The 14475-nt window shown below is 35.2% G+C and overlaps 1 protein-coding gene across 1 annotated transcript in view; it reads left to right on the top strand.

Annotated features, from left to right (window-relative positions):
• The window catches only part of BBS9 (Bardet-Biedl syndrome 9), a 315124-nt gene that overhangs the window by 37870 nt on the left and 262779 nt on the right, over positions 1-14475 (top strand). Inside the window, exons 8-9 of the mRNA XM_075705014.1 lie at positions 627-810; positions 1818-1947. Coding sequence (XP_075561129.1) covers positions 627-810; positions 1818-1947 — 314 coding nt within the window. The remainder of the gene's footprint in view (positions 1-626; positions 811-1817; positions 1948-14475) is intronic.

Genomic DNA, 14475 nt, shown 5'->3' with positions numbered 1-14475 from the left:
TAATATTGTTTAAAAATGTAAGGATATGGGCAAGGTGGGATTTGTAAGTAGCTTATTATATCAATGTATGTAGCTGGAAAAGTAGATGAGCTATCCTATACACAAACATTCTTCAGATTGAAGAGTGTACGTAAGTGACTGCAAGCATGAATATTGGCTTACACGCCTAAAGCTTTATCTGTTTTTCCATTTATGTGTATTGGTAGAATAAGTTAGCACCTTTTGCTCTCTAACCTTTCACCTAATATGTAAGGACATGTACAGAGGCAGATTTAAGTGATTCTAGTACTCTGTTCTTGGGTTTTTATAGTTAAAGTAGAAAGCATTTTCATTTTGAATGGGATGTGTATTTTAAATATACTTTAGTGAGCTGCATGGCCATCAATTCATGACTATTTCAAAAAGTGGATGATGTTTTTGCTGCTTTACTCACAATAAGGATGGTCACCAACTGCCTTTGAAAGAAGAGGATGACTAATATTTTGTCATTGAAAAAAAAACCTTGATTTTGTTTTTTTATGTTAATAATATTCATGTAACTTGATGACTTCTAAGCCTTCTCAATAAGTTTTGTCTTCATTATGCAGCTGTCAACTGATCTCTGGAGCATGTTTTTTCTTTTGAAGGTGGATTGGGTTTTAAACATCGGAGAGCAAGCACTGGATATATGCGTTGTCTCCTTTAATCAGGCAGTTTCTTCTGTTTTTGTGCTTGGTGAGAGAAACTTCTTTTGCCTTAAGGATAATGGGCAAATTCGATTCATGAAAAAGCTTGATTACAGTCCAAGTTGCTTCATTCCTTATTGTTCAGGTTTGTAAAAGGAAAATTTAACTTAACTTTAGCTTGGTTACTTTTACAGCTAAGAATTTTCTTTTTTCCACTGAAGAAATATGTATTTCTGAATAAGCTGTTGATTTGTAGAAAATCTGTGCATTTCAGAGCTCTCTTTTTTGATGAAGCAGGTTTATTTTCAAATGTTACTTAGTGTGAAGTGCGTAATTTTTAGAATCTAAATAGGTATTTTATTATCACTGAATTGAGGTACTTGTCCAGTGTTTGCGTAAGTTTGCCCAGGCTACCAAAACAACAAACGTGGAAGAATGAGAGATTTTGGAAGAGTAAACTAGTGTTTGAGGACCCTCTGTCATTTACTGATAGTTTTTGAAACATTAATACAGAATAGGTATTGAGAATCTGTAGTTCTATAGTGGCATCCAACCAAGGTGCTTCCATACAATGTAATAAATTAGTTTCATCTCCTAACAGTAATCTTTATTTGATTTTTTTAACTATCTGATAAATTTTTGACACCATGTCTTACTTTAAACAAAATACCATTTTAGACTTTATAAATATGATCTTGACAATCTTCACATTTTGTATGTTCTGATTTATACTATAAATAAAACCTATAAATGCATACACCTTTAGTCAGTATTCACAAGTCAATGAATTAATGAAGAGTATAAGTAGCTGATATTTAACCAATGTGTATTTTGTCATATCTAACCTGGTGGGCTAACATGGCAATTATAAGTCTTTATTAGTCATGTTTTAAGTTACCAGACATGGCTGGCTAGAACCTTGGAAGGTTGTGGCATGTGTTGTGTAGTACCCAATTGAAATTGGTATCCATAATTAATCACATATATCTTGGTTATCTTTCATAACTTTTGGCACTTTAATCATACTAAACTCATTTATAACAAATAATGGCTTAAAAGGAAAAAAAAAATAGTGTAATGATATAAGCCTCAAAGGAAAGTACTGTTTTTTGAAAAATTTTCATCCTAAAACTGTTTTTCTATCTTTAACAGTGAAAGAAGGAACAATAAACACTCTGGTTGGAAACCATAGTAAAATGTTGAATGTTTATCAAGATGTTACTCTGAAATGGGCCAGTCAACTTCCCCACATTCCTGTATCAGTAAAAGTAGCAAATTTACAGTAAGTAACTTGTTAAAGTTTTTACTTTTTTCAGATTAATTTCCAGTTGTGGAATTTGCTTGTAGATCCTAACAAACAGTTCTGAGTTGTGCGATAATAAGGTGAATTGTAAAAGGAAAATTCAAAGTGTTTTTTATTTGTTCTGTAAAATACTCATTTCATTAATGGACATACTGTTAATTCTAGAATTGCTCTACTGTGCTTTAGATATCTGGCTTTCTTGAGCAAAGGTAGCACATGGCGTCCCGTACCTCCAGTAGAGTAGTTTCTTCTTTAAAAGAATGAAAAGTGAAGCTTTGCAATCTGGTGAGATCCTTCCCTGAGAGAGGACAATACAGAATCTCACTGAAAATCTCCAATGTTAAACTGTGGAAATTAAGGAACCATTTAAATTGCTCAGGATTGCACTGCAACAGACCAAAACTCTTTGTCAAATACACATAAAACAGGTCAGGGAAAAACTGGTTGGACGGGGGTTCGAGTGTAGAGAAATTATAACACATTGATAACTTCTGCTGAGTCTGTCACTGAAATAATGCAAACTACAGAAAAGTTCAGCTAGTGTTTTTACAATCCAGCTTACGCCTGTACTGTGTGCCACCAGAGCTGTGGTAGGTGCTGGCTGCCCAGTGGCTGTGACCATATGGGATGCAGTAGGAGTGTCCTTGTCAGGTAGATTATTTCTGATCCACATCAGGCTTCTGGCTGCTGTGCCAACATACACTGAATTGTTGAATACTTGATCATAAGTCATGTGTTTTATCTCATAACAGATAAAAATGCAACATCTGACTAACTAGCTTTACTGACTTACGCAGAGTAATCTAAGGGATGTTTGTGTTTTGGTACTAATGGTTACCTAATGATTTTTTAATAATTTATAATTTTAAAATTTTTTAGACTCTCTGGAGAGAGTTGTGCTGGCTTTCATCCAACAGGTCTTACAAGTAAAATACAACGAATAGTCTCAGTGGGCCAGTTAGTATAAACCAGAAGTTAATTATGCAGGATATGACAGTACAGCTTTTGAAGTTTGGAAAAAAAAATTTGTGTCAGAAAAAATTTGAAAAAGGCATTGATTTTTACAACAGCAGATTGTACTAATATTTGTATATACAATTATTTGCTTGGAAACTCATTACTGAACCATCTGTTTCAATAATGCCTGTAAGATGTTTATGCAGATTCTGCCTGTTCCATGTGAACTTTAACACTCAGTAGTTTGATCTTAGTGACAATTTTGAGAGCCTACTCATTTGTCCCAGATAATTTTGCTAGTTGGATTCAGAATTCCCACAGACTTACTAATGCTAGGGTTTAGTCTGGGGTTTTGTTCTGTAGAGGGTGGAGAGACAGCAGTCTAGTTATACAAACCTCTTTATACAGGTCCTGATAAATGAAGGAATGTCTGTGTGTCTAGACCCAATGGTCTGAAAGGCAGGGAGAAATCTAGGGCATACATGTTTCAAACTATGCTTCATCTGGCTTTCTGTTTAAAAGTATGCAGTATGCTTTTACTTCGTTCTGATGTTAAAAATAAAGATGAGCTAGACAGCAAAAACTGTAGTAAAGCCTATAGAGGTAGTAATTTGGCTTAAACAAAGTATGTTTTCTTTTTAAAAAAAAAAAAAAATTTGAAAGGGAATTCTTTGACTCCAATGCGATAATGATTTTCTAATACTCCACTCAAGAGATGCCTCAGTCTCAGCTGGGGCCTCTGGGCACTACTGTAACATAAATATTAAGTAGTTTAATAAGCATAGAGTTGTTAATTCTATACTGCTGAGAGATTGAAGTTCCTTAAATATGATTTATGTCAGTTAATTACTTTCACATCCTTTCCACTTCTATTGCAATAATACTTACAAAGTAAATGGAGCATTCTGAAAGCAGTTGTCTCTACAGATCATGTATGTTCATCTGTATTTTCTTATTGGCATAATGTCTATTACTTCTAATGTGTGGCTCTGGCTTGCTGGATTAGAAGCTATTTTATGTAAATCCCCTTGGGGCAGGGGTATTTATTGCCTCAAAGGCAGTCATATACTTTATCCTGTAATCTTGATAGTCTGTTCAAGTGCCTCGGAGAATTCTAGCCAAGTAACTTGTGTTTCTAGTGTGTGCTCCTCCTTATTCTTTATGAATTGATTTTTTCCTCTTGCAATACTATGAAATGCTGTATTTCCTTCTTGCAATACCACTATATAAATAATGATAACATACTACAACCTTTGGCATTAAATTCCAGCATAAACTGCTTGATTTCTATCACGTTTTCAGAAACACGCAGGGAAAACCAGAATCAAAGATAAGTGGTTACTTACAGCATTTTTGGTGAGGTATTTCTGTACTCTGAGTGATGTATTTTTAAGCTGTTGAACTATACTTTTTTGCCTTCTGTTAAAACCTGAGTGTTCTCTGTCAGGAAATTGAAAATTTCCTGTAAAAGCTTATGATCAGAAACTTGAACTACAGGCAAATGTTGAGAGTTTCTCTTATTCTGGGTTTTACCTGCAGATCTATGTAACTCTGATCACTGAACTGGAAGTTCAGTTCTAATCATTGTTATAGAAGTCTGTCCCTTATTTAGTTAGAAGTTTATATTCTGGTTCTGTTAATGTATAGTAGTTACTGTTTATGACATTGTTTTAATGTCAAGGGGACTCCTTGACTTCCTGTGAGCAGAAGGACTGTTCTTCATGGAAGAAAGATTCTTGAAGCAAATAACCCACAAAATGCTGCGTATGCCTTGTAAAATGTTACGTTCCTTTTATTACGAGGGGTTGACAGCTGTGGACAAGTTGGTGAAAGTTACTAGAATATTTGCTTTCACTTTCATTTACTTGACAGATAAATATAATTTATCATTAAAAATATAAATATCAAATGATATGTATATATGATATGATCAAATGATAAATATCAATTATCATTATTTATAATTTATCACCTTTAAAGAATAAGAATATCTGAGTTTCTTAAAATATTAAATTTCTGCAACCCAACTTTTTAGCTTGAGTTAAGCTAGTAAATAGATTTTCATTATTTGAGATGGGGAAAAATTTTTTTTTTTAAACTGAAGTAACTGTTGAAAAGCCAGGAAATAAAAGTAGACTTTATATGTTCAAAATGGTAAGCAGGGCTACTTAGTATGCTTCATCCATACTTCAACTCTTTATGAACTTCAAGTCTGCCTAGGTTTATACAGAGGAATGATCCCATAAAAATATCGCAGGGTTCCATGTCTTCAGCACTGCTTCTGTTTTGCTTAGTTTGCAATTAAAAAGTGGTTTTTTTTCTGCTAATTGTTAGCACTACAACTGACTGTGGTATTTGAAATTTCCTTAGGTAATTTTTTGTTATTGTTTCTCCAAGTATGATCACTGCAGGCTTGACTATAGGGGTTATGCCTGAGCTCCTAACATTGGTGTTGTGAACCACCAGCCCATTAAGACTGTATCACACAGTAATGTATTTACCAGCCATCTATTAAAGCCAGCCTACCCATAGGCTATTGGTGTTCATGTTTTGACTTATGCTGTTATGTATTTGATTATAGATTCTACTGAATTAGAGACTTAAAGTATTAAATTCAAAGTTGCATTGTGTAGGCTGAGATGCAGGAAATACTGCAGCTTACTGAATCACTTCAAAGTTATTGACTTAAGGTGCTATAATAGTGTCCAATTTTCTTACTACTTGTAAGACAAAGTAATTCAGGAGGTCTAAAATTTCTAATGTTGTTCTTGTGTAAGTCCTCCTTCGCCTTGGAGAAATTATAAAGCAGAGACTATTTGACTAATGAAGGTACTGAAAATTAATTTTCTATGTAATCATGTTAACTAGTGTTTGAATATTTGTATTGTCCCACGTGGTGCTGATAGCTATGGCTACTGCACTTTCCTGTCTCTTGGAAAATCCCCACTTGTGTTATGGTTACACAGGTGCATTGCAAGAGAGTATTTCACAATATTTTTAAATACTTGCAAGTTTGTTTTGGAGACAGTGACTTCTAATTTACTAAAGCAATAGTCTCTTGCTAAGTGCTGAGTTGTCATTTTACTCCTAGCTGCCTCTTTCCTTTTTTCTTGAATCTTTTCTAATAAAAGCATGGGTAACATGCATATCAGATGAGTAGTGTAAGGTGATGTGCACAGTGTTGTTTAGCAATCTAGTAATTTCCAGCCTCTTTTGCTTGAAGGTGCTGATTTCTTGCTACCTGTCTTCTGAATTTTCTGTTTTGTCATATACTACTACAGGCATGTGGCATTCATTCTTTATAACCAGGGATGACCTTTTAAGGGTACTTACAGATCAAAGTGGGAAGGTTTTTTGGCTTCATAATCTGATGTGCCACATTTGAACTGTTAGTGTTATTGTTGGCCTTGCCATTTGATGACCATATGAGCAACAATGAATGCCTGCAAAAAAATTCCTGATGCTTTAACTCTAGGCTCAAAAGAATATGTGAGGGAGGGTTGGGTGTTTTTTATGGTTTAGTAGCTTAGTGTGTATTCCAGTACTCTGTTCCTGTCCAGTCTCTCCTATTCGTCTGCAGCTTGACTACAAGGCTGAGTAGTGTTGCTCTGGTGACTCTGACCAATAGAGATTGTCTGTACACCACCTCCAGTGCACTTTAAGCATAAGCCAAGTCATATGTGCTGCTGCGCTTCAGGGTTGCTAATCAGTTTGTATTTTGAAGGGGAACACAATACTGAAAGAGATACTTATTGTGTTTATTGCATTTGAAAACAATCCTCTCTTTACACCAACACCAAATAAGAGTTTTACAGTTATTGGAGCATACATCCATAGAGAGAATCCCTTTTTTGTCTTCTAGAGAAATGCTTAATGCAATACTCCTTCTGGATTTTCTGATTTGTTAGTATTTCATAATATTAGAATGACTAGTAAGAAATGTGTGATTTGTATACTTACTTGTCTAATGAGGTATAAAGTCCCTGAAGACTGTTGTTCACTGGCTTCATAGAACCAAGACTTGTCTTCTGTATATGAGTAATAGCTTGAGCCTGACATAGTTAACATGCTTGTAACTTCACGGCACTTTATCTGCATAAGTTTATATATAAAGCCTCTGATTCAGCAACCTGTCTCCATAAAGAAGAGAATATAAGCTAGTGTTTAAATTCTTCATTTTGACACAGGATTAATTCCCAGATATGAACTTATATGTAGCCTAGATCAGTTTAATTTAAATGAAGTATATGAATCAAGAGATTGGAGTTCAGAATTCTGGTGTATAGCCATTGTTTGAAAATGTGCTTTACTAAGTTTTAGCTTCCAATATTTTTAAAAGAATGTTAAAATCTGGGATCAATTTGCAAGTGAGAAAATATTGGCCTGGTCCAAATATGAACTTGAAATTAAAACTTGTTGTCTGGCACAGAATCATAGTACATTGGGTGGTTAGATGGATGTACTTTGTGTAGCTGGGGTCTCCAAACAGTAGAAAGGCAACAAGAACTGAATTTAACTGGAAAAAATATGAAGAATTTTTGTAGTTGAATTAAGTATATAAGGTGTAAAAGTGCAATCACATATAGGGTAATAGTGGGTGGAGTCAAAATAAAACCCCTCTCATTTAATTTTTTACCTATCCAGATGCTTGGAAATACTTTGTTCTTCATTCCAGCCCATCTGTTATTCCTTTATAACTGACATCATCACAGCTACCACAACTGTTAAAGAATCACCGTATAAAAATGGCAAAACTTACATATAAAACCAGCAAAACTTAGCACTTATTACACAGTTTTATGGAAAGAAAACTGCAGGAATCAAACTTTATAGTTTGTTGAAAGATTTTTCCTTTTTCTGTATAGTAGTACTGTAATAGAAGCAATGCCAGTTATGACGCACGGTATGAACTGTTCAGTTATATATATGTGTGTATATATAAATTTTTATTTGAGTGTTCTGTAAGAATGTTGCCTGATCTGAGAAGGTAAATACAGAGAATTCTAGAATCTTTCTACTTAAACATAATTGCATTTTAAAGAAATGTTTTTAAGAAAAAAAATTATTGCATTTGGTTTTCATCACTAAATTGCCACTGGATTGTCAGGAGATGGCAGTACAAAATATTACCCCGTTTAAAGATCTTTTGAAGAAATAATTTTAATATGTGTAGTTTAACCACAAAATATGAATGTAATTGTATTTCTTTTACCTTAGTAGGGTTCTGATCATGCAGAAGGCATGGATGTGCCAAATACTATGTCCAGCATATACTGTGGTTCATGACTGGGCTTTCTAGCAAGCTAGTTTCAAATGGTATTTATTGTATGATATTAAGCACATGCCCATATTGCCACTTCTCCTAATTTTATTGCATGCTACTTATTTGCTTTTTCAAAAAGCCTACTTTTTATAGGCATATCGTTTTGTAAGGGTTTCAACTTTCTTTAGAATAACACTTAAAATATTCCTACCTTCATGATTCTAGAGAAAGCCTTAAAAGTGGAAATTCTAACTGCTCAAGAACAAGAAGGCAAGTAACTCCCCCTCTAGTATTTAAAATAAAATACTTGCTTTTAAACAAATAGCATGGGGGTTTTTTGCTAACCTGTAATTTCTGTATGCCTGTTCATCTTGCGACAATGTAGAATATAACAGTATCAGGTTCTGAACTCAGTCTTGGAGTTGGGTATTAGGCAGTAGGCTGGAGTTTATGGATGTATTGTGACACTTGCTCTGCCCATGGAAGTGCTGGATGTCCTGTTTGAAAAACAGTTATGAACAGTCTGAAAGTGTTGGTGTGTGATTTTGAAGGTGTTGATTTTGAAGGTGTTGATTTTGAAGGTGTTGATTTTGAAGGTGTTGATTTTGAAGGTGTTGATTTTGAAGGTGTTGATTTTGAAGGTGTTGATTTTGAAGGTGTTGATTTTGAAGGTGTTGATTTTGAAGGTGTTGATTTTGAAGGTGTTGATTTTGAAGGTGTTGATTTTGAAGGTGTTGATTTTGAAGGTGTTGATTTTGAAGGTGTTGATTTTGAAGGTGTTGATTTTGAAGGTGTTGATTTTGAAGGTGTTGATTTTGAAGGTGTTGATTTTTCATAGGAGGACCAGGAGGTGAGACATTAATGTTAAGCTGTGGTGACAAGATCCAGCTAGCAATGTGGAGCGCCGGAGATGCTTTTAAAGAGCAGCTCTGGTCTTTACAAGGCAGGGTGAAGGGGCAGTGATAAGTATTGTTAAAAGTAATAGTGTTTTTCCTGCCTAAAATGCTGGTGAATTTTGAAGCTTGCAGGACCGTCATTGTCAAACTGTGAGGAGAAAGAGATGGAAAATAATTTGAGTTGAATATTTAAAATTACGTAATTATGCAATCCTTTCAGAATAAATCTGTGGTAAATACACCATGGTTATTCTTGTTAGCCTCTTTGTAGTCTATGGGTAGTCTAATTTTCCTCCTGTATTGTCTAATATTAGCTTGTATGAAGCCAATAGTTAAGAATAAGCTTTATGTAAAACAATAAACTTACTAGAGTGTAGATTTTATTGGTATAGCACCCTGCATCTCTTTATTTTTGGAAGCAGCTATGCTAGGGGCCTCTCTAGCTTGCCGGGAGTGAAATGGACTCCAACCACTATCTTGAAGTGAGAGAAGAGAAGGTGTAGATGAAGGATAAGGTTTTGAGGCCCCCCTGATGCTATATCCACGATGCTGTAGCTGCTACCTTTTGGTATAGCCTTTGAGCCTTGGGAAGCTGCTGTGTACCTGTCTTCCAGTGAGGGAGTCTTTCCCTGAAACAGATTTTAGGCTTCAGGTGAAGGAGGTGCAAATGAAGAAATACGTAGTTCTTGATGTAGCTCTAACAGGGAATGAAGCATGGAGATGTTCTAGGTGTGTCACAGTTGGTCTTAATTCCTTTCACTGCTAACACTGGTACTGTCATAAATGAAATCACAATGTAATTTCTCTTGTTTCTTATTATTTTTAGCTCTGACTTAGAGGCTGCACTCTTATTTAAAGTAATCATTTTTTTTCTTATCAGTGCTCACATTCATTTTCATTTCGGATAATGCCACTAAGTGTCTTAGTGTGGAACTGTGATAATAAGAAATGCAATGTGGAAGTTATGAACTTTTCCTTGAATGTATTATCCTTCAGAGCTGTTTAACATTTATTTTGCCTAGAGCAAGATCGTATATTTCTTGAGGCATGTGTCATCTGAGTATTCTGGTTTTATTCTGCTTTGTGACAAATACTGATTTTAACTTAAATCTGTAGTTTGTAGCTGGCTAATTTTTAATAAAACCTTCACTGCTTTTGAAATAGTTCTGATTTTATATTTTTAAAAACCAAGAAACTGAGTTGGTTAATTCTTCAGATAAAAATTATTTTTATGTGTAACTTGTAGCATGAGCTTAGATGGCATGTCTAGCCTGCCTGTACCAGCATGTGTGTTCCCTGCCTGAAGGAATCAGAAGAGGATGTCCTGCATGGAAGTGTGTCCCTCTGCATGCATTGTTAAATCTTAACCTGTTAAGATTCCCTTACTTTTAAACTCTTAAGCTATTATACTAACCCTGTTTAAAAAAAAAAAAATAACAACCCTGCTTCATTTAATGTCATAGGGTAGCTTTTAGGGTTCTCCTGTGTGAAAGCTGTGCTGCTTGGCTTACCCTCACAAGCCTCGTTGTCCTGCCCTGCAGGTGGCACTAGTAGCCTGGCAGAAAGGACCCCTGACCCAAACTTTTCTGAGTAGTGTTTGTTTTTAACTTGCCAGTAAAAGTAAACCCAATGAATTTCCATTGCTTTTTTTCTTTTTGTTGTTTGTGGAAGGTGCTCCTTTCTATTTGGTCGTTGGATGGCATTTGGCCTTTTAGGCAAAGAGTCTCTTTCAAAGAGAAAACTATACGAGCAAAAGACTTGTCTGAATTTGTTGTGCAGTAAGGCACGAGTTTGCTGTTTTGCTGTGTGGTGTCACCATGTAAAGGCGCTAGTGAAAAGTCTTCACTCCCAAGTAGAGAGTGAAAGTATTGTATAAGACCTGGAAGCTGGAGAATCCTTCAGGCATTCAAAATGGTAACACCGTGGCCAAATTCAGGTTTTATTTAGTTCTGACTTTCAGTGGATTTCAGTGCTTATAAGAAGGGATAGGTGTTGACCTGTTGTTCGAGTCGTAACTTCTCTTCTTTTAAACTGCTTTTTCTACTGGTTATCAAGATGAAATCATGTTTCATTTTCCTCTTCATCTTACCTGTATTTGATAATTTTTTTCACTAGATTTGTGTCTGGTATTCTGTTAAGATCAGCAATCCTAAACTGTCACACAAATGGGAAAGATGAAGAATGCTTTCTGTAAAGCAACAGCAGAAATTATTTACCACTTAATGATATTCAATGTAATTACATATTGTTAAACAATTATAATTGAACACTATACATTGTATGTATATATTATACATTACATTATGTTTGCATGCCCTCTGCAGAGTGTGCAAAGCATGTTAAATACATAATATAAAAAGCCTTAAAAGAATTTTAGTTTCTGAGAGCAAACAGATTACCTGTTTTCGTGTGTAATAGCAGAACGGGGAAGTCTTACACATACAAGTATTAGTTTTGATGTAAAGTTGAACAAAGATTTTTTTTTTTTTTTTTTAAAATGAGGAAGGGGTTTTCAAAGGAGCCTGGGGGTGCTCCACAGATACCCCAAACCAGTTAAAAATCAGTGGTAGCTGTCACTGAGTCGCACCAGGTATACTTTAAATATTCAGCTGAAGGTCTGATTTTGGAGTGTGTGTTTAGTAAGAGTAAGACGGGCTTTTGACTTTTACTCCCAGTAGTTCATGTTAGAAAATTCTTGTAGTTTATTACTCCTAGTCTGATCTTCAGTATTTTATCAAATACTTCACACAGTTACAGCTAAGATGACATTGAAATGGTAGTGAAACTTAGAACAATTTGGACTTTCAAAAGCACTAAACTAAAAAGTGCTATTGTAGCTATGCTTTTGCATATAATTACTTCAGAGAATGATACAATGAAGAGAGAATTGGATTCAAAATGCTTGAGCACAATTCAAGAATTAGTTTCCTAATTTAGTAGTTTATAAATAATACATTATCAATAAGGCACTGAAAGTAGTATTGCAGAGCATCTTGTTTTCTAAAATGATTGGTATGAGTAATATCAATTAAGACTACTTCTGAAATTGAGGTAGAAGTTTTATGTGCTATTATAAATATAAATAATTAAAGCTGTAAATGGTGTCAATAACCAGACCTTGTCATAACAGTTGTCCAAGGCTTAGATTGTGTCATTCAAGTAGAACTCAGAATTGCAGATTCAACTGCTAAGTCAATTGTTTGAGTGATCAATTTGGCATTATATAACTGGAAACACGCAAAGCATTTTAATTTCTTCAAGAATTATGTTGTGAGCAATTTGTTTAGCAAGAGACCTACAAAAAGCATATGCCATTATTATCCAGAATCCAATAAAAGATAGTTTTTCAAATTACTACCATATGTGTGTAGGAGTTGCTTTGTACTGGAAAGTTATTTTAGATACCAGAATAATTTGTTTCATACTTTGAGTTCCTCACCATTAAAGTGTCCCCTTAGATTTGCTATTAGTTTGACTATTGTGTGATATATAGTAAAAAAAGTAGTTTACAATAAAAGAAATTTGACAAGTAATTGAAATTCCAGATTCTGTGCAAAATGTGCCAAATGAAGTAATGGTATTTGCAGGGATATTGTATGAGTGCAGTAGCTGTGGGGAAACTACTATAAAACTGTTAAATATGCTCTCCCTCCCCCTGCTGTCTTTAACCACTGTTACAAAAGCTTGAGAAAATAAAGCAATCTTGACTGGCTGACAAACATTCCAACAGAGAAATTAATATATTATGAATCATATGTTATAACTAGTTACCCATATTTTTCTAATTGTTTCTATTGATGTGCAAATTAATGGACAGCTTTAACAATGAAAGATTACTGAAAAAGGCTTTTTTATATTTGTATATGTTTCAATGTTGAACAATCTTCTTAGGACCCAGCAGAATAGTAACTGAAGCAAAAGAAAAGTGTAATTTGTAATGCTGCTCTCTTAAACCAGTGCTTTTGAGAGCTAGTGCAGACTTAAAGGATGTCATGACTAACAGAAAAGTTGGTTGGAATAAACTTATTTTAAGATGGAGTTTTTGAATGTGCATTCTGTAATGCTGACATAAACTCAGAAGTTAAAAAAAAGCATAATTTATATAGGAAAATCGCCTCATTGATTTCAGTTGGTTTTGTTTGATAGACTGGTTATCTGCAGATGACTGCCTACTTAAAGGTACATAGGAAGGACTGTATTTACAAACCACTTTTGAATGTATTATTCTTTAGTAGTATATCATCAAAGATTTATTGCTGACAGTGTAGCTGTATTTCTTCATGCCCTTTAGATTTACATTCAGATGTCCTCATGGATCTTTCCTTCTTAGCTTAACAGATTCATAGCCTTAGGAAAGAAATTTTAAGATGGTCCAAAGCCATTGCTGGAGAATTTTAGAAATTGTCTTGTTTTCAGGTGTCATTTTTCTTTCTCCAGTTGTGGAACAAGCTCATGATGCAGTCTCTCTTGTTGTCGTTCCCCCCCTCCCCCCCCCCCTTTTTTTTTTTTAGCAAGTTCATTATTTGCTGTAACTAAATAGCAAAGTGTGGGACAGTGTATTTGGTAGCACGGTAGCATCTGCTTCAAAAATACCCCTTTTTTAAAGACTTTTCTGCACCCATGGCCAGTATGGCAAAATTCCTTGCAAACACTTGGCAGGCATTAAGTCCTACATATTGGGTGTTTTTTGCATACCTTACCAAGACTCTGTTAGGGTCCAAGTATTCAGAATAATCTGTCTCCCTGCATTGTTCATATACAGATCTCAGGGTTAGCCCAATGTATTTGTTCCATGTGCCATCCAGAATTCTGTAAATGTAGTACAGATGTGTGTTGTACAGAGCTTTTCGGACATTAAGAAAACTAGGATGAGCAGGTCTGCATGTAATTCCAACAACAGACCCAGTCCTGAGCAAGAAAACCAACTATAGTCGGCAACAAACACTCAAGCGGCCAGAGAAACCAGGACTCATGCTTAGTTCCATTTCCTCTCACTTTGGATTGAGAGTTTGTAATTTGTCAGAAATAATGGATGCAAACCCCAAGTTTACATGTCACAAATAGGCCAACTGTGGTGAGTTTACTCTGGCTGGATGGCAGGTGCCCACCAAAACTGCTCTCTCACTCCCCTCCTCAGCTGGACAGGGGAGAAAAAATATAATGAAAGGCTCATGGGTTGAGATAAGGACAGAGGGAGATCATTTACCAATTACTGTCATGGTCAAAACAGACTCAACTGTCTGGGAAATTAGCTTAGTTTATTGCCAGTCAAATCAGGGTAGGGTAATGAGAAATAAAAACTAAATCTTAGAACACCTTCCCCCACCCCTCCCTTCTTCCTGGGCTCAACTTCACTCCTGATTTTCTCTGCGCCCTTCCCCTGAGCAGCAC

This window comes from Pelecanus crispus, chromosome 2 (assembly GCF_030463565.1).
Source record: "Pelecanus crispus isolate bPelCri1 chromosome 2, bPelCri1.pri, whole genome shotgun sequence".
NCBI lineage: Eukaryota > Metazoa > Chordata > Aves > Pelecaniformes > Pelecanidae > Pelecanus > Pelecanus crispus.
The sequence above is the reverse complement of the archived record's forward strand: the minus strand, read 5'-3'. Positions and strand labels throughout refer to the sequence as shown.